This window comes from Saccostrea echinata, unplaced genomic scaffold (genome assembly GCF_033153115.1).
Source record: "Saccostrea echinata isolate AGI-Se365-2 ecotype Australia unplaced genomic scaffold, CSIRO_AGI_Sech_v1 ptg000066l, whole genome shotgun sequence".
NCBI classification, from domain to species: Eukaryota; Metazoa; Mollusca; class Bivalvia; order Ostreida; family Ostreidae; genus Saccostrea; species Saccostrea echinata.
The window spans coordinates 699,800-721,706 of record NW_026889815.1 but is presented as its reverse complement, the minus strand read 5'-3'; the positions used below and the strand labels follow the sequence as shown (position 1 = coordinate 721,706).

General features: G+C 36.1%; 2 protein-coding genes across 2 annotated transcripts; both read right to left on the bottom strand.

The window, feature by feature from the left end:
• Positions 1-562: 562 nt before the first annotated feature.
• Positions 563-1,705, bottom strand: LOC133176124 (uncharacterized). Its single transcript, XM_061311288.1, has one exon. The coding sequence runs from the start codon at positions 1,703-1,705 to the stop codon at positions 563-565; it is 1,143 nt and encodes a 380-aa protein (XP_061167272.1).
• Positions 1,706-13,367: 11,662 nt separating this feature from the next.
• LOC133176123 (angiopoietin-related protein 2-like) lies at positions 13,368-16,566 on the bottom strand. The gene is made up of 6 exons (XM_061311287.1): positions 16,281-16,566; positions 15,433-15,569; positions 15,161-15,257; positions 13,717-13,964; positions 13,519-13,570; positions 13,368-13,429 (listed from the first exon to the last, which is right to left on the bottom strand). The coding sequence occupies exons 1-6, from the start codon at positions 16,564-16,566 to the stop codon at positions 13,368-13,370; spliced, it is 882 nt and encodes a 293-aa protein (XP_061167271.1).
• Positions 16,567-21,907: the final 5,341 nt, after the last annotated feature.

The following is a 21,907-nucleotide window of genomic DNA, read 5'->3' as shown; positions in this document are numbered from 1 at the left end:
AGATGGAATAGTTGAGATTGGTATGGAATTCATAACAGCAGAGACTTCTTCCATCAATGTGGACAGGATTTCAAGAGTCAAGGTTTTGGATTTCTGTTGAACTAGTATTCCATCTAAAATTCTCCGAGTAATGCCTATCATTCTTTCCCACACTCCTCCCATGTGGGAGGAGTGGGGAGCATTAAAAGTCCAGATTGATCCTGAATTGTTTACATGAGCCTTTAGTTGAACATCTTCCACATTGATTGCGTCATGACCAATCTGATCCGTTGCACCTTCGAAGTTCGTCCCTCGGTCTGATCCATTGACTCGCCTCAAGCCATTTATGAAACTAGAGCTGCTCATTTCTTCGATAAGCTCGATATGCACTGCACGGGTTGTTAAACAGGTGAAAATAATTGCCCAGCGCTTACTTTGAGCGGCTCCACCTCGTGCCCTGCGTGTGGTGACGTTCCATAGTCCAAAGGTATCTACGCCAACTGCTGTAAAGGGTGGTCCAGGAACCAATCGATCTGTTGGTAAATCGGACATCTTTTGTACTAGCGTTTTTCCTCTTAGCTTTTTACACAAAACACATTTCCCAATGAGAGATGAGATGTATTTTCCCTTCAGTAAATTTCCGGCCCTGGTGAAAGGTTTTTTCATGAAAATGTTTAACAAGAAACATTGCTACAACCCCCTTCGGAATGATGATAGGATTCGTAGATGCGAGGCCTAGACTATCTCGAAGACGATTTAATCGGCCACCAACCCTCAGGAGACCATCTTCATCCAAGTAAGGAGACAGTGGTATGATGTGACTTTCCTTGGTGAGCGACAACCCTAGTCTTAAATTGTTGATCTCCTTGTAGTAGTGCTTTTGTTGCAGGGTTTTTATCACAAATTTTTCTGCCTCTCTAAGTCCAGCTGGACTTGTTCCTTCCTGGCACCAATGCCATCCTTCGCAAGATGAGTCATTTTCTTTGTTGTGGCAGCCTGCATTATATTTCAAGATGGCAATTGCATGAACTAACCCCTTCCATGTTGAGAATTTCGTGAATCGTTCATCTAGTGGTAAGTGTGTTGAGACAGTGAATTGTAGCACCTGTACTGGACGGATTTCTTTATCAGAGTCTGGTTCAATGAGGGGAAATATCTCTGGTTCTTCTTTTGATGTTTCCATGCCCTTTAAGATATACTCAGGTCCTTTCAACCATATTTGTATGGCTGTCAAAATGTCCTGTGACACATCCCTTGTAGCAACATCTGCAGGGTTTAAATGGGTAGGCACATAATTCCATTGTTCTGGTGAAGTGGCATGACGAATCCTGGCTACCCTATTGCTAACATAGGTATAAAATCTCCGTGTGTCCTTCTTTATATAATCGAGGACAACCTTGCTATCAACAAAATATTTCATCTTGGTTGTAAGTATTTCAAGCTGTTCTGCAAGGAACTGCCCAATTTCTGTCGCCAGGACTGCCCCGCAAAGCTCTAAGCGAGGTATACTATTACCAGCTGAAGGTGCTAATTTGGATTTAACCATAATGAACTCCAACTGCTGTTGACCGAGGTCATCTGTTGTCTTGAGATAAGCAGCTGCAGCTACAGCCTTCTCCGAAGCATCAGAAAAGATTAACACTTCCCGTACTTTCATCTGACTGTACGAACTCGGTACATACATTCTAGGAATACAGAATCCATCCAACAGATTCAAGTCGTCCATCCAGTTCTACCAACGTTTGTGATGTGTTTCAGGAAGTTGTTCATCCCAGTCTGTGTGGACATGCCTCTCTCAATAACATTCTTCCATAAACTGTAAAGGGTGCCAAAAATCCTATAGGATCAAAAATGCTGCTAACTGCTGAAACCAATCCTCTTCTTGTGAATGAACTACTCAGTTTAGGAGCAGTGAAAACAAAGCTGTCCGTATTCAGGTTCCAAGATAGACCTAGACTCTTTGTAAGGGCAATGCATCATCACCCAAATCTAAGTTCTTGAGATCCTTTCCAAGATCTTCCTTAGGAAACTGAGACATCACATTCTTGTTGTTTGATGCAATTTTATGTAGTCGGATGTGGCCTTCATTCTGCAAGACTCCTCCTGGTACATTCCAATAAACTCACTGCTGCTTCAGGCGAAGACGTGGACGTCAGTGCATCGTCAACATAGAAATCACAACTAACAAATTCTTTGACATCATTGTCAGCCTTTTGTACCGCTCTTCTCAGTTCATAAGTGGCTATGGCGGGCGACGGGCGATTACCAAAAACATGGACTGTCATACGATATTCAACCATTGGGGAATTAGGGTTATTGTCTTCGAACCAGAAGAACCGCAGAAAGTCTCGATGCTCAGGTATGACGAAGAATCTGTAGAACATTTGCTCTATATCCGCTGTATTTGCACATTCATCCTTTCTGAATCGCAACAGCACGTCCAACAAACTGTTGGTCAAATTTGGTCCTGTTAGCAACACATTGTTCAGAGAAAGTCCCTTGTACACTACTGAGGAGTCAAATACTCCCCTGATCTGGTTGGGTTTCTTTGGATGATATACCCCCAAAAATTTGTAAATACCATCTCTCCTTCTCATCATCCTGTAGATCAGGAGCCTTTTCTGCAGCCTGACTTCGGAAAACTTTGTCCATAAAGGTAATAAAGTGGTTCAGTTTCTCCGGACTCTTTTTAAGATTCGACTCTAGTTGTCAAGCTCTTTGCAATACTTGTAGCCTGTTGTTGGGAAGCCGTGCCCTTTGACTTTTGAATGGTAGGGGAGCCATCCATACTCCAGAGGAGTCCTTCCTGAGTGTTGAGTCCATTAACTCTGTGAACTTTCGATCTTCGTAAGACATTCCTATTTTCTCATCCTGTTGGGTTCTAACAATGAGATTTTCTCCAATGGGAGATTCAACTGGCTGCTCACGCAAGACGAGTTTTGAGTCACATGGGTTGAAAATTGTTCTCCTACCATTCACAAGTAAGTTGGTTTTCAATACATTGACATTGTCTCTATGGAACTTGCCAATACAAACTTCTCCCACGATCACCCAGCCCAAGCTCAATCTTTGAGCAAATGGTGCTCCACGTGGACCTGTTATTTGATGTTGAACACGGTGAACTTCCAGCAAATCACGGCCAATAAGTAACTGGACCTTTTTCTTAAGATCCAGAGGATAAATCTGACTAGCGATATGTTTTAAATGAGACTGTGCCCTCGCTACTTCTGGGGTAGGGATCTCTGAGATATTATTTGGAATGTCGTTATATTTAATTACTGTTGGCAAGGTATGTTGGTTTATCCAATCCCTTGATTTGACCATAATCCCCACAGCTCGTCTGCCTGTTTTCTGTTCTGTACCTGCACATGTTGACAGTGTGTAAGCAGCCTGAGAACCTTCTACAGAAAGCTGACCCAAAAGTTCCGACAATGCTAAAGTCTTGTTACTATGCTCGTCCAGAAGAGCGTACGCTGTGATAGTCCTTTCAGGTTCCCTTTCCAGATACACCTTTACGAGCACAATCTTTGAACATGATCGACCATTGAACTCCTCTCCACATAGTGAGGTGCATGACGCAACGACATCTTTAGCTTTCTCCCCGCCATGAGCAATTGTTACTTTCGGACTGTCTTTTGATGTTTGATTGACAACAAATACAGTAGCATTTCTTCCTTCCATATGTAACGCTGTTGGGTGTTGTTGGCTTTTGCATATGGCACATTCCTCAGATTGTCTACAATCTCTCATCAAATGAGTCGTAGATGCGCAATATTTAAAACAAATGCCTCTTCGCTTCAACAGCTCTCTACGTTTCCTAATATCCCATTTTAAGAATTCCCTGCACTGATTCAGCGAGTGTTCTTTCATATGCACTGGACATATTTTGTCTGGACTGCTACTTATATTAGCCTTGACATCTGTCTTCCTAGCAATAACAGGTTTCTGGTTTCCAGTCACGTATGAACCAGTAGTTGGTTTAGAGGTGTGTGTCTCAAAGGTGTGAAAAAATGCTGGATCGTTGTGGATCTTGCTCATTTCCTTGACAAAGTCTAATACAAAGGAAAATGGCGGATATGGAACATCATGTTGCTTCTTATAGTTGGCTGCTCTCATGATCCATTTTTCCTGAAGGTTATACAGCAGTTTGTTGATAATTGGAGATACACCAGATGATGAGTTGAAATACGAGAGCAGCATGGAATACTGTGGATTTCCCATCAATGCTTCTGTTTCGATCATGATATCTACTAACTCGTATAACTTCTTATTGTCTTTATTCCCAAGCCTTGGAAAAGAGTTAAGCTTGTTTTTGATTGAAGACTCGACCATCTCAGGGGCACCAAACCTTTCATCTAGACGCTCCCAAAATTTTTGCTACTCCCCATCTAGGATCAGAACCTATTGAAGTCCTTATAGTTTTGGCGTGTCTTGCAGAATCTGGGCCTAGCCAGCGAATTAACAAATCCAATTCCTCAGAAGGATTAACTCTGAGATCATTTATGATGTCTTTGAAATTCACTTTCCAGGAAGAGTAGTGTTCCGGCTTCTCATCAAAAACAGTAAGTCTTATCATCAAAAGATCTTTCTTTAAAAGAAAAGAAGTAAGCTCTGATGCCACATGGTTATCGTTGCTTGGTGTATGACGATGGAATGGATCTCGGTCACGGTGGTCAGATTAGATGTAAGGCGAGTTTGAGAATCCATAATGTAAAGGATGAACTATAGGATCATGAAAATGTTCAGCAACATATCGCTCAGCACGACTTCTCTCCACCGGTAATCGTACAGGAGGAGAAGGAGAGTCGTCCCGATCTTCTCCAACAGATGAAGCCTTTGCCTCCGCTTCCAATTCAACAGCTTCCTTTGTCAAATTTATAACATTTAATTCTGCATTTAACTTCTCCTCTTCCTTTTTGTGTCTAATTTCTGCCAACTGTTTTTGGATACCAGCTTCCTCTTCGGCCAATTTTACCTTTGTCTTTATTTCTTCTAACTTAATTTGAACCTTTGTTCCCCGTGATGCAGAATAGCCAGCAAAGGTATTTGCAGTAGATCTCGCATCCGCATTTTTTTTTTATAATCTTGATTTGCGTCAAAGCTGATTTAAATATTCGATCACTGTTTTCACTTGATCGTTCCAGAACACGTAACTCATTGTTGCTCTCCTCAGTTTTTGTCCCTTTCAGAAAGTCGATGTAATCAGAGCGCAAAGATACATAGCAGTCATATCGCTTGCGGAGTTCCGATTCCATGGTGTCCACTCTGCTGCCGTCCGCTTCGCATAGGTTTTCCAAAATCTTCTGAACCTCATTCCATGCCTCCTCTGTCTTGTCTCTGTGAGCACAACTCCTTTCACTATATAGTTCTGATCCTTTTTCTGTTAATTTTCTTGTCCGTTCCTCGTCTTCTGTACCCATCTCTGGCCTCACTGTATTCTGCTAAAATGGAATCTAACTGTACTGCCTTATTGCCTTGGTCCAATAAAAATGCAAGTCGCAGTAAGTTCAACCATTTATTTCTCCATGAGGATATGGTTAGATCTGAAAATATTACAATGAATCAAATAAGAACGGAGAAAATAATAAATGAAATTACATCCAAAGCTATCTAGGAAGTGAATGAACGTAACATGACAAATGAGTGAAATGACTAGAACTATCATACAACAGGTAACTCTCTGTTTAGGTATGAACATGTATCTTGATCAAACTATGTTTTACAACATGCCAACAAACTTAGGTACATGTACTTAATACAATCAATGTTTTATAGCATGCCTTCAAGTTTTCCTGCACTCTTTACAATGGCATAAATTGTTTGCATTTAACATGCAAATAAAAATGCTTGACTAGAAAAAACATTACAGAAATATTTGGTATATATGTGTGCTTTTCAATCCAAAATGCACTATCTTGTGACACAAAACTTCTTTAAGTCTTAAAAATCATGAAAAGTGCAACTCGCACGTTATCCAAAAATAGACTTCACACACTATAATGACCAAATTGCATACAAAATCATATACCGTACAGATGCAACAATGGAAATTGAGCATTACAAACAATATTACTTACTCCATTGTGCTTCAAAGGTGCAGACAACGAAACAATCAGAGTTAATAAGGTGCTACGAACCACGTAAACAATGATAAAGGGAAAATGTGGGCTCGATATAAAAGTAGAACCAAATACAACAAGTTATGAAAATTCCGGATAACTCCAAGATTATGTCAAAATCATATACCGTACAGATGCAACAGTAGAAATTGAGCATGACAAACAATATTACTTACTTGAGATAAAAGATACCACAGAGTCTGACACATCTCGTTCATATTTGGATATTTTACTTGAAAAAGACGTTAATGGTAATCTAACAACCAAGCTTTATGATAAACGTGATGACTTTAACTTTTCAATCGTCAACTTCCCCTACTTATGCAGCAATATACCTTCATCACCTGCATACGGGGTATATATCTCTCAGTTGATTCGATACGCAAGAGCATGCTCTACGTATGTACAATTTCTAAAAAGAGGTAAATTATTGACAAACAAGTTGATGAAACAAGAATATCAGCTGTCTCGTTTGAAGTCATCATTTCGTAAGTTCTATGGTCGATACAATGACCTTGTCAGCAAATACAATTTATCATTGAGTCAAATGCTGACTGACGTTTTTCATACAAATTGTTAGGCCATTATTTACACACTGAATTGTCGACGGATTTTTCCGTTATTTCCCGATCATGACAAGGAGCACACGGCGGGTGTGACCGGTCGGCAGGGGATGCTCACTCCTCCATGGCACCTGATCCCACCTCTGATGTTTGGAGGTCCGTGTTTGCTCTGCTCCTATTTTGTATTGTTTGATGGTCCTTTGAGCCTGAATTCTGTTCGTTATCTCCATATATTTCATTTTAACCACCGAACATGTATCGCTACTGGTGGACAGTCTGTCCCCGAGGATACTTGTCGTTGGGTACCTATTCATTCATGAGTATACAGATTAACGAAATGATACTGGCAGTCGCGTCGCCCAGTATAAAAAGGCGTCACTCTTTTGAGTCTATAAGGGACACAGACTCAAGGAGTTGATTCGGTGCCCCTCGGATAATCCTCAGGGATATTAAACATATGTCATATCTACAGTCTTCAGATTCCCAGTTTTGGTATAAAACCAATAATTCATACAAAAAATTGAAAGAATGTAAGGTTTCTATTAGAGATATATTCGAGGATTCCTTTTCCGATCCCATGTCTTCTATTTCAAAATGTTCTGCGAAAAATTGTAAAACATGTGACATTTTGATAACTAACATTTCTTTCACCAGTAATCTTACTGGACAGAGCTTCTGTACCAAAACTTGGGAAAATCTGAACTGCAAATCCTCAAATGTTGTCTACGGAATAGAATGTAGTCTTTGTGGACTTGTTTATGTTGGTGAAACCAAGGGATCACTCAATAAAAGAATTTCAGGTGATAGATTTCAGATAAATAATGGGGGTCAGCAACTTTTATACAAGCATTTTAATTTACCTGATCATTCTATTTTATCAATGAAAGTTAGAATTCTAGACAAGATTTACCACGACACAAACAGCCCATCACTGAGTAGACAACGAGAAGACTTTTGGATTAGAAAGCTAGGGACAGCCTTTCCTTATGGGTGTAATGACAATGTCGATAGTGTTGGAAATCTTTCCAGTCCACAGTGTAACAATGTAAATGTGATGGGACTTTTTAACCATACACAGAGACGTAAGCGTAGTCATGGGCATCGGTCTTATAATAAACCTTTGATACACTATGTCTCTTTTGATTCATTACTACCTTACGTAAATCAACAGTTAGGTCTACATCATATTCGCACCAAACTTTACTCTGTCCCTTTGAAACTTTTAAATAGTCTTCTTGAGAAGGTCAAGGAAAGTCCATATTTTCATTCCTCGACACCAGAATATAGGCTCGGATCTGTAATTATGGTTATTGCAAATCATAGGCTTTTTAAACCCCCACGTTTTACTGAGGTAAATGCAGCTAAAACAATCCGTTATTTCCTTAAACTTCAATATGCCATCAAAGGAATTGACGCGGTTAATATAAGTAATATTCTTAATCACAAAAGGGTCCAGTCTTGTATTCCACCATATTTCAAGTTAAAGACTACACCTTGTATTTCCTACAAATATACATCGACTATTGCTTCCAAACTTTTTAATTACAAGAAAACTTTACAGGGCCTGGATATCGAATATCTGAAACATAATCCTCCGTCGTGTTCATGTTCTTCTTCACCCTATAACTATAGTCCTGCTGGACACGTTATTACTGGTGACGTAAATATAGTTAAAAATGAGGAAATTAGATCACTAATTTTAAAAGGTCCTAAATATAGGGAACCCCGATCCTTCAACTGGCGTCGGAATTTCATAAATATTATGGATTCTGTAGAGGACTACGCCAGGCGATGGGCCAGACATGAAAAAGAAGACCTTGACACTTTGTCAGAATGGATTAAATGTATCAGATGTATGTTAAAATCGCGCATAAAAAGATTGAGGGGCAATATGAGAACCATCTATCCTTCTGTATTCAATAATCCAGAAGTGAAAAAAGAATTAGATAGATTACATGATCAGTACGTACTGGTACCTGCTGACAAAGCAGGTAACAACATTGCCTTTGTTTGTAAGGCACATTATATTAAATGTATTTTAGAGGAACTTAGATTTAATTCTACAAGTGGTAATCCAACTTATACTCATAGCTCCCTTTCTTAGGAGAACTTCTTCAAAATCATATATCAGTTTTGAACATTTTTAATATTCCAAACAACCAAAATGAATTTGAATTACCATATTTATATTGGATTCCGAAACTTCATAAAAATCCTTACAAACAAAGATACATAGCGGGTTCCAGCAAATGTTCAACCAAGCCTCTTTCTTTACTCCTCACTAAGATATTAACAGTAGTGAAGGAGAAACTTCAAGAGTACTGTGCAACAATATATTCCAGAAGTGGTGTAAATCAGATGTGGATACTTAAAAATTCCAAGGAACTTTCGGAAAATTTGAAATCACAAGATTTTACCAAAATCAACAGCTGAAAAACTTACGACTTTTCAACTTTATACACAACCATTCCCCACGATAAATTAAAGTCCAGGCTTTTTGATATCATTGACAGCTGCTTTTTCAATAAAAATGGAACTCGTAAATTTACTAACGTTGTCATTGGTCATTTGCAAAATTATTTTGTTAAAAAACATTCTGATTGTACACACAAGTAATCTGAAGTTGACATTAAAAAGATGCTCGAGTTTCTGATTGACAATATTTATGTGGTTTTTGGAGACCAGGTCTTCCAACAATCTATTGGAATTCCCATGGGTACCAATTGCGCCCCGTTATTAGTAGACCTTTTTTTGTATTCATATGAAGCAGAATTTGTCCAAAATCTTGTACGTGAAAAGAAGAAAACACTTGCTGTGGCCTTCAACTCGACATTTAGATATATCGACGACGTATTGTCAATTAACAATGGCTATTTCCATTCTTATGTCGATGCGATATATCCCTGTGAGCTTGAAATAAAAGATACCACAGAGTCTGACACATCTGACTTTAACTTTTCAATCGTCAACTTCCCCTACTTATGCAGCAAAATACCTTCATCACCTGCATACGGGGTATATGTCTCTCAGTTGATTCGATACGCAAGAGCATGCTCTACGTATGTACAATTTCTAAAACGAGGTAAATTATTGACAAACAAGTTGATGAAACAAGAATATCAGCTGTCTCGTTTGAAGTCATCATTTCGTAAGTTCTATGGTCGATACAATGACCTTGTCAGCAAATACAATTTATCATTGAGTCAAATGCTGACTGACGTTTTTCTTACAAATTGTTAGGCCATTATTTACACACTGAATTGTCGACGGATTTTTCCGTTATTTCCCGATCATGACAAGGAGCACACGGCGGGTGTGACCGGTCGGCAGGGGATGCTCACTCCTCCATGGCACCTGATCCCACCTCTGATGTTTGGAGGTCCATGTTTGCTCTGCTCCTATTTTGTATTGTTTGATGGAATTTTGAGCCTGAATACTGTTCGTTATCTTCATATTTTATTACTCCATTGTGCTTCAAAGTTGCAGAGAACGAAACAATCAAAGTTGGTAAGGTGCTACGAGCCACGTTAACAATGATAAAGGGAAAATGTAGGCTCGATATAAAAGTAGAACCAAATACAAGAAGTTATGAAAATTCCGGATAACTCCAAGATTATGTCACAACACAATAGAGAAATTATCCTGATCATCCTATTTCTCTTGCTTTTGGGCAACAAAACTTCATTTATCAGTTTATTTTATACTCTATGGATCCTCTAAATTGTTGTATTATACTCAGGTGACCATCAAGGCCCTTGGGCCTCTTGTGTAGTTTGTAAATGGACATCGCCGCCAATAAATCACAAAAATATTCAATAACAAAAATATGTTGAAGAGGGAATTGAGATGTGATTCCTAAAAAGAAACTTGTGATAGAATACAATGGTCACGTGACAGCAACATTTCTTAAATTATTTGTTCTATCCATGTCTAAAGCGACAAACTTTGAAAATTTAAAATATACCTGCATAACTAAGAGTGGTGACTTTTATTTCTGTAAAGTTTTTTCATAAAGATTTTATAAGCCATCTAGGAGAACACTACCGGACAAAACTAGAGTGAAACAAAACAGCAAAAGGCCTCGACTTACTTCCGGTGACTATCGATTCCATTTTTGCAGAAACCGCTTTGATACAGTGAAAGGATTAAACTTTTATAGTTTTCAAAAAAATTGCTTGGGTAGTTACTGAGAAAATGAGAGAATCTTTACTTTTCTTTTGTTTCCATGGCAACGTTAGGCATTAAGAAAATTTTGAATGTTGACTGCACAACAAGAGTTTCTAATAAAAATTTCTGTGATGTTTCATCGCGATTATCCAAGCTACCTCGGAGCACTTTGTCACATATCCGTATATTTACCTTTTTTCTGTTTCTTTTCTATGGCAACTGTTTGCAACCGATTCCAACTTTTTATAAAAAAAAAAAAATAGAAACCACTTTCAAGCAATGCAAATGAAACTCCTTTCAAGTTTCAAAATGATTGCCTGATCCGTTACTGAGAAAACCGTAGTTAAGAAAGAAATTGGCGATCAAGGCGAGCAGAATGCCTATAGCTTCATATATATATAAAAAATCATATTCAATTTGTGAATTTAGTATTTAGAGTAATGAAATATATGAAGATAACGAACAGTATTCAGGCTCAAAAGTCCATCAAACAATACAAAATAGGAGCAAAGCAAACACGGACCTCCAAACATCAGAGGTGGGATCAGGTGCCATGGAGGAGTGAGCATCCCTGCCGACCGGTCACACCGTGTGCTCCTTGTCATGATCGGGAAATAACGGAAAAATCCGTCGACAATTCAGTGTGTAAATAATGGCCTAACAATTTGTATGGAAAACGTCAGTCAGCATTTGACTCAATGATAAATTGTATTTGCTAACAAGGTCATTGTATCGACCATAGAACTTACGAAATGATGACTTCAAACGAGACAGCTGATATTCTTGTTTCATCAACTTGTCAGTAATTTACCTCTTTTTAGAAATTGTACATACGTAGAGCATGCTCTTGCGTATCTAATCAACTGAGAGATATATATCCCGTATGCAGGTGATGAAGGTATTTTGCTGCATAAGTAAGGGAAGTTGACGATTGAAAAGTTAAAGTCATCACGTTTATCATAAAGCTTGGCTGTTAGATTAACATTAACGTCTTTTTCAAGTAAAATATCCAAATATGAAACAGATGTGTCAGACTCTGTGGTATCTTTTATCTCAAGCTCACCAGGATATATCGTATCGACATAAGAATGGAAATAGCCATTGTTAATTGACAATACGTCGTCGATATATCTAAATGTCGAGTTGAAGGCCACAGCAAGTGTTTTCTTCTTTTCACGTACAAGATTTTGGACAAATTCTGCTTCATATGAATACAAAAAAGGTCTACTAATAACGGGGCGCAATTGGTACCCATGGGAATTCCAATAGATTGTTGGAAGACCTGGTCTCCAAAAACCACATAGATATTGTCAATCAGAATCTCGAGCATCTTTTTAATGTCAACTTCAGAGTACTTGTGTGTACAATCAGAATGTTTTTCAACAAAATAATTTTGCAAATGACCAATGACAAGGTAAGTAAATTTACGAGTTCCAGTTTTATTGAAAAAGCAGCTGTCAATGATATCAAAAAGCCTGGACTTTAATTTATCGTGGGGAATGGTTGTGTATAAAGTTGAAAAGTCGTAAGTTTTTCAGCTGTTGATTTTGGTAAAATCTTGTGATTTCAAATTTTCCGAAAGTTCCTTGGAATTTATAAGTATCCACATCTGATTTACACCACTTCTGGAATATATTGTTGCACAGTACTCTTGAAGTTTCTCCTTCACTACTGTTAATATCTTAGTGAAGAGTAAAGAAAGAGGCTTGGTTGAACATTTGCTGGAACCCGCTATGTATCTTTGTTTGTAAGGATTTTTATGAAGTTTCGGAATCCAATATAAATATGGTAATTCAAATTCATTTTGGTTGTTTGGAATATTAAAAATATTCAAAACTGACATATGATTTTGAAGAATTTCTTCCTTAGAAAGGGAACTATGAGTATAAGTTGGATTACCACTTGTAGAATTAAATCTAAGTTCCTCTAAAATACATTTAATATAATGAGCCTTACAAACAAAGACAATGTTACCTGCTTTGTCAGCAGGGACCAGTACGTACTGATCATGTAATCTAATTCTTTCTTCACTTCTGGATTATTGAATACAGAAGGACAGATGGTTCTCATATTGCCCCTCAATCTTTTTATGCGCGATTTTAACATATCTGATACATTTAATCCATTCTGACAAAGTGTCAAGGTCTTCTTTTTCATGTCTGGCCCATCGCCTGGCGTAGTCCTCTACAGAATCCATAATATTAATGAAATTCCTACGCCAGTTGAAGGAGTAAACTTCTCAATTTTGAAATTTAGGAAAATTATGATTTAAAAAAAGCTTCTAGAGAAAATTTTCTCGGCAAAAATTTTATGTTATTAGAAAAGTAATGTGATATTCTTGGTGTTCGAACCATAGCAATAAAATTCTGAGTATCATTTTTCTTTGAGACTAACGCGCTAACCACTACGCTACACAACTGCTGATGAATAATGGCATTCAAATCTTGTATATGATATGACCCTTGACTAAATTGACTTACGAAAGTGTACTTTTAAGGGAAAAAAACATTAACTCCAAAACCCTGAAAAATATAACACTTCAAAGATTTCCAATATTTAATTCAGAACGTGACATCCCATCATAAGTAAAAGGTGTTAATTCTAAAACAAAACACACACACACACAATACAAAAATTAAAAAAAAAAATTCGAAATATATCTATTTCTGAGAAAAGTCCCCCCCCCCCACTTTTTCGTTTCTGATCTGTAGCTTCTCTTTTCCTGCCCTCATTTATCCTCATCTATAGAATAAAAACAATATACATATTAAAGAAAACTTAAATGTATTTATTATCTTAACTTTTTTCACATCCCCCAACCCCCTCGTGTTAAAAATGCTACCGACATTAGATGTATATAGCGTATGACGTACCTAGTGACGTCTGACCATCATCATCGTCTCTCTCACAGAAGTCCCCTCGGGCGGAAATGTAGGAAACCAGTGCACCAGAGGCCATACACCATTGAGGAAGGCGTAAGCACAGTCTTTAAACCACCACCCTCCCCTGAACCCTGGTGCAGCGGCGCAGTTACCTCCTTGCCACTGGATATTTCTATCGTTGTCTCTGTCTGGGGTGGTGAAGTACATACCAGACAGATCGCGGTAAGAACTTCCACTGTTCAACATACTGTCACCTGTAGAATTATATGAGACACCTAATTCAGATGAATTCGGATCATTTAGTTCTTATTGTCAATAATAATGAAGTATATCTCATACTGATCACTTTCACTTATTAAAAGTACCAACATATGTACAGAAAAAAATACAGTATAGCAAAACAATAAAAAACACATACATGTATAATGCCCTTATTTAAGCGCTTTCCAGTTTAAGAATATGATGAAAATGTAGAAGAGAATATACAAAACCAAATTTATTAAAATTATTATAAACTCAAACATATACTCTGCACAAAAATGCAGAGTATTAAGTTTTGAAGTGACTGTAAATGCACAGCGACTAAAAATATGCACGGAAAAATTCGCTCGAAAGTGACATCACAATGAGGCTGTAACATATGCACCTGATCACATATCATGATGGTCTGACAAGATGGAACAGACAAGACATACCAATTGGTCCATTCCACATCAACTTAGAAGATCCTGTAAGTGGGGGACCACGACACTTATCAAAAGACTTATGTGAATTGTAAATATTTTACATATTGTCACCTGTTTGTCAACAGATCTCTTTCTCTTTCACTCTTTTTCTTTTGTAAGACACGCTTACTACCTGTCACGTACCCAAGGTCCCCGTGACGTCCCCCGCAAGAAAGAGTTGATAATTTGCTGCTTCATCGGAAACGGAGAATTGTTCGTACAACCCGTACAATCTGCTACCATTCACCAGCGTGACAGAAACATAGAGGGCCGAGTTCTTCCCCTTTGTTAGGTGATGAATTACTTCATTTCCTTATTAGGGAACATTCAAAATTGGTTGTTAAATTGAAATACAATGAGTTTCAATGATTTTCTTTTAATTTGTTCAATATACCCTTATAAAGGATCAATTTATATACTGAAACTATTTATCTCTGAATCATGCTTTAAAACTTGTAATATATTAACATTTCTGTTATTTTTTGTAATTCCATTAAACTTACAAGTATGGTGAATACAATAAATGATTTATATATCTTTCTCCCACTTGTTTATTGCTTAAATCTATTCATAATGATTGATGAATTCAATGAATATCGCTGGACACGTATCATTTTTTTTTTTTTTTTTTTTGGTCTTTTTGAAATCTTTGTCAAAATTGATGTATCGTTTGTCAAATACAGAGAATAAATCAAAGGTCCGATTGTAACGAGATATAAACGTACCGATCCAGCCATCCTGTACCGGTGAACCAAAACCATTCTTATATCCAGTCCAATCCCTGTCAAAGCTCAGAGATCCATTTACACGTTTCTGGATTGCCTTAAGAATATATATTCATTTATTCAATAATTAATCTGTCAAACGTGTATCATTAGTGTGTAATTAATATAGACTCAGAATATGTATGCCTCTGTCTTATACAAAACCCTTGATCACCAACATTACATTTAAAGGACATAGGATGATTTCTAAACTTGTTAATGAAAATAGATACCGTCCACCCTCCGTCCATTGTTTCCATATCGCAATAAACTGAGAGAGAACGGGAGCTGGTACCATCGGGATAGATTTCATACACCCCTGAATTAGTGTGACTATCTTCATAGAGGTCCTTACAATCAAAGGGGAAATCTAAAACAGAAAAAAAAAATTACAGCTAATGCTTCGTTAATAGATTCATTAAACGAATGTGGGCAACGAACAGTTATTTGTAAGATCGCATATTCGAACTGCAATTATGAATTTCAAGTCATATACAAACTATAATATTCTTATGGTACAAATTGGTACAATGTCATTTAGCTGAAAATAAATACCATTACTGTATTGTCACCGTGTAAACTGTATATGAATTAAATTTGTATCTGTTTTATTAGTTTAAATCATATACAGTATAATTTTTAGCATTTTGATCAAAGCCAAAACAAAAAAAATATTTGGAAATGCATTATATGATGCATCAAAGAACATTTTTAGTACCATGCAAAATCAAAATGAAGGGAAAAATCAATAGAGACAGAAATATTCTTTAAAATCAATAACAGAAACAACACAGTTGCCGACACCGAATATAAAAATAGTGTTCTTGAAATAACTAAGGAAAAAAGATTATGCATTTTATATATTCATAAAACTCGAGTGTAGTAAAAAAACCTAAGAAGCGTACATGTATATACAGGAAAACACCTACAGCGAACATGCTTATAACGAATTGAGGCTTACAGCGAAATGATTCATTCGGCGTGGCTTTAAAATACATGTATATTGTAAAACTTAAAGTTTTCTTATATATATTTATATTCACATGTGTCAATATGAAATAGAAATAACAAGAAAGCATACAATCATGCAAATAGTATCTCCACCCGGCCTCATCAGACAGTCCAAACGTGAAGATCTTCTTGTGGACACGGCACTTCTTCAATTCGCCATGGTAGCCAAAGAATCCACACTCTTTTACACACATCGCGGCACACTCGATCAATGACTGTGAGTTGTACTCACCTAAAAGTTTGTTATTTGATTTTTTATCATCAAGTTCCAGTTTTGCAATATATCCCCGCGAAATAAGGGTAGCTTGAGCCACCGAGAAGATAACAAATAAACAGGAAACCCCGAGATTGGCCATGTCGTACTTTGTGTTTAAAACTAACTGCTGCGTTCCTGTAAGAATTTGCAAAGTGGTCTTTCGGCCGTCAAATATAAATATTAAAATCTTAAATAATAACTGTAAAGTGATTGGCTAACTATTACGTATTCTGTATTTCACAATTGCTTAAATGTAGATTTTGTTTCATTTAATATGAATTCTCCTGAATTGATTGTAATTTTAGACCTGCCTACCTTTCCGCCTTTTGCCTTATTGTTTCGCTTTGTATTAAATTACGTTATTCTCCAAGTTATACGCTTTTGAACTGTCATGCTTAAAAAATGTGTTATTTCATACAAAAATTACTTTTGTTTTTAAGGACTCTCTCTACACCAGTACAAAATGTTTTTTTTTTTTTTTTGGACATTGAGAAAAAATTATTGTATTAAGGTGTAGATATTGAGCTTATCTATTTAATTTTCATTATAACTTGATTGAAAAATTCCCATCTCTCGGATATCTGAGATCCAACACTGTAGAAAAAATACTACGTTATATTCACCTTCACGCGACCTTTCAGGTGAATAAAGGTATTTATATTTCTCTACATTGGTTAAAAAAATAGATCTAGAAATTCCAAATTGATACAAATTGTTTTGGAAAGCTATTTCACTTGCTACCGACTTTCACTCAGGTGAACATAATATTAGGGAATATATAATCTGGGGTGGGGTGGTTGTGAGGGGGGGGGGGGGCTCCCATTAAACTTTTTTCCTGGGCGTAAATTTTTACTTTTAATTTAGACTATAAATATTCATTGCAAGGCTGGTCCCCTATTAATAACCCATGAAAGCCAAGGACTTATTTCCAATGGGGTCCTTATAGTTAAACAAGTATGCTGGATGTTAAGTGAAAAATACTACAATTGGGATCAAATTGACAACTCAAATATCATTAAAAATGAATTGTAATATGTATATATATCAATTCTTCACATGAATATAATCGTGATCAACTAACAATAAAAATATAGACTCATAATATACGAGGGTCACTCAATAAGTAATGCAACATACAGGTTATCATAATAAATGTATAAGTATTTAAATTTATTTTTTAACAGTTGAAAAGTTCTATGAAAGAACTCCTAATCACAGAAAACCCCATGCTTTTTCCATTTGTTGTCGTAAAGGAATTCACATTTAATGTAAGCATGGTCACTACACTGAGCTGAAAACTGTTTAAAAATGATCTCTGCGAAGAAGATGAAAATGAGGGCGTATGTGAAAACTTTGCTTCCTTACATAAATAACTGAATGACCCATATTAAAGATATGATTTTGATATGTGGAAAGACTAGTCTTTCACGCTGTATAGTTTTCAGATGGATTCGGAAATTTAAAAGAAAAAAAAAGTACAGTTAAAGGATCGTAGTCAAAGTGATCGATCGAAATCTGTAGGGGCACCAAAAATATGGATGCTGTGAGCAACATGATATCTGAAAATGCCAAATTTCCGTTGATAGACTTTGCTAAAACACAGAACATTTCATTGTCATAACAGTTTATAGAGTTGTAACAAATGAAATAAATCTAACAATAATTCTATCAGATAGGTGCCTTATTTCTTTACAAATGCCTAAGAGAAAACACACGTTAAATGTGCCAATTGTCTATTTAAAAATTAACATTTTTACAAAAAAGAAGATTTGATAAACTTGAGTGATGGATGACGAAACATTTGTGTACTTTTTATAGCCGAAAAGGAAGATCAAGAATAAAATGTGGAATCAAAGAGAAAGCTGTCGTCCTATTATTGCAAAGAGAAGCAAGGGCTCCAAATACGTTTTATTAATTTTCTCTTCAAGAGGTCCAGTAAAACATGTAGATACAGCAAAGGAAGGACTATCAATGGTAACTTTTATGTTAAAATTTCACCCAGGAAATTTAAGCAGATTTCCTGCAAAGCAAGCCCAAATACCGGTCCCCGGAGTATTTTTTCTACACCTGAAAAGGTTGCTGCAAATAAGCATAGAGAAATAAATATTGAAGAAAGGAAAGTTTACAGAGCTTGGGCATCTCCCATATGAGGTAGATCTCAGCAATTGTGAGATCTTTTCCTTCCGAAAACATATAAAAGCAATCAGAGGAAGATTTTATAATTTCAGGTATATCATGGAAAGTGCTATTCAGCAGTGTCTTTAGGGCATCCCTAAAGATGAGTATGCTGAGGTTTTCTGGTCATGGGTACAAATACTTTAGACACGTGTAAATGTTAACAGGGAATCCTTTGAGGGATTGAAAGTATTAAGAATCTGCTTTACATGCTTTTCCTATTTTTAGATGACGTTTTGCATTATTTATTGAACGACCCTCGTATGACTTGATCTTTAAACTTGATTTTTATGTTTTAACGTCCTTATATAAGTTAACATTGCAAATAACAAGGGGGTAAAATAAAAAAAAATTAACGAATTTAGGAATTGAATTCCATAGTGAAGAATCGTAAAACAGGAAATTAAAAGATATAATCATGAAATAAAGAAATAGAAAAATAACAAGAGACCCAAGGGCCTTAACGGTCACCTGAGTATAATACAACAACTTAAAGGATCCATAGAATATAAAATAAACTGGTAGATGAAGCTTTGTTGCCCAAAAGCAAGAGAAATAGGATGATCACGATCAATGAAATTATTAGTCTAATATTTAGTAACAGCTCATATTAAAATTAAGTTCTAATCTGTCCCCAATTTATCACTATCACCATGCAGACTATTAACAAACTATTGGTGCTTCTGTATTATTTTTAATCCAAAATTGTAATCTCTCACATTGGCCTCTCTTCGTCTTTTTGTCTCATTTTTATTATTGTATTATTTACAAGTCTTTCTGATCATTAAAACTATGAAAGTAGTTTTTGTATCATACAATAATTTTTTTTGCATAATTCTCTTATTCTATTAACTTTTCAAATACATTATTTACAGTATTAATTATCAAAAGTGAATTGCAAAGGGGTAGGCATGGGATAATCGTAATCGAGTAATCATAATCGATTGTAATGATTGCTTATTTTCAAGTAATCGACATTAATCTGTAATCGAAGATATTTTCGATTTCTTGTAAACGTAATTTAATAGATTACAGGTAAAATTTTCAGTGTAATTATAATTACTTTTTCGACTACTATCGATTACTTTATACATAAATGATTGTTGTTTTGGAGAACTGTTTCCAGTTATAGTCCCACGTAAATATCAAGTACAAACCACCAGTTAATAACTTTTATTATGTAGTAAATGAACAACTGGAAATACTTCATTCATTTCTGGTAATGTTCAAGCAACTTCAAAGTTATTTTTACTAACTTCAAAATTTGCAAATCATTGACATGTTTTCATTCATAACTGTATTTTGTCACTGAGAAGTTATATCTGTATTTTAAGAGAGCGGTCTTAGTGTATGTTTATCTTGGCTAATTGGTTGGGATATCCCTGACTGCAGATAATGAGATGTGAACTAAATAATGTTCGACTCTTATAATTGATAGCTCCAATGAAGATAAACAATATTATTAAAACAATTAATAGCTCTCAAAACACTTCTTTCAACACAGAAAGTCATTGCTGCTGTTAGTTTTACTTAATTAAAGGCACATTTAATTCAAATGCATATTACTAAGAGTTCTAATTTATTTTTTCTAAAGAAAGTATAGGAATGTATTATGTGTACTGCCAATATGCAGCAGTCCAAATACTTTTAAAGAACAACAAAATATTAAACAATTTCTCCAACAAAAGTCGAAAGGAATAATGAATCCCTTGGAGCATTTTATTGTAGGAATCATGTCTCCACTCTTCATGGTAGAGAATCCCTCATTAAAACATAACTGTATTTTGTCAGCATTTTAGGTCAAAAGAATGAAATCAAACCAGTAAAAACCTTATGCACTGAAACTTAACACAATGAATATATTCAAACTTCAGTGGATATCATTCCATTTGAATATTTTTCTGGTTTTATACTTGAGGAAAAAATGCTTGGAAGTAATCGATTATTAATCGATTATATCTCCCTAAGTAATCGATTACAGGACAAAAATGACTGTAATTGTTTAATAATCGATTACACAAAATTTCTCTAAGTAATCGATTATTAATCGATTACATTTTCAAGTAATCGTGCCCATCCCTGCAAAGGGGAAAAACTTCTCTCAGTAGAATACAAATTAATAGAGCCCTGGCCAAGACCAGAACACTTGACCAAATAGTCCCATGTTTAAAAAAATCTGGTAACAATATCCTTGCTTATTAAAACTTTTGCTTCGTTTGCCTTTGATATGCCAAGGAGCAGAGAAGATTTGAAAAAAAATAATACATTTTCACTACATGTACCATGACTACAGATTCAACACAGCCCTACCCTAATCACAAATCCCATGACCCAGGCTCATGAATTTCACAAATTTGGAAGAGGTACCCTCATCATCATAACTCTGAACTTAATTGAAGATATTCAAAGAATTAACACATTTTCACTATATTATCAACAGACCCCACCCCCCCCCCTCCAATGAGAAACACAAAAGCCCCTCACCCTGGGACCACAAAGATTTAAAAATTTTGTAAGAAGCACCCTTATTTATCATAACTATGCACTTTGTTTATCTGCTAAACGCTAATGATTAGACAGTATTATTTAACAAAATAAATGCATTTTCACTACATAATTAATAGAGCCCCACCCTAACACCAGAATCCCGACCCAGGGGCCAAGAAATTCAAAATTTTGGAAGAGACACTCTTGCTCATCATAACAACATACTTAGTTTATTTAATACCCAGGAGCAGAGGAGAAGATTTTCAAAGAATTAATGCATTTTCACTATATAATCAATAGACCCCCCCCCCCTTTTACACAAGAACCCCTGACCCAGGGGTCATGAAATTCACAATTTTGAAAGAAGCACTCTTGCTCATCACAATTTTGTACTTAGTTTGTTAAATATCCAGGAGCAGAGAAGATGATTTTCAAAGTATTAATGGATTTTCTCTACATAATTAATACAGCCCCCCTTTACACTAGTACCAATGACCCAGGGGCTATGAAATTCAAAACTCTGAAAGAGGCACTATTGCTCATTATAACTATATACTTGGTTAAGTTTATTCAATACCCAGGAGCAGAGGAGAGGATTTTCAAAGAATTAATGCATTTTCATTATATAATCAATAGAGCCCCACCCTAACACCAGAACCAGGGGCCATGAACTTCACAATTTCGGAAGAGGCACTCTTGCTCATCATTACTATGTACATCATTACTATGTACTTAGTGTGTTTAATACCCAGTAGCAGAGAAGATTTTCAAAGAATTAA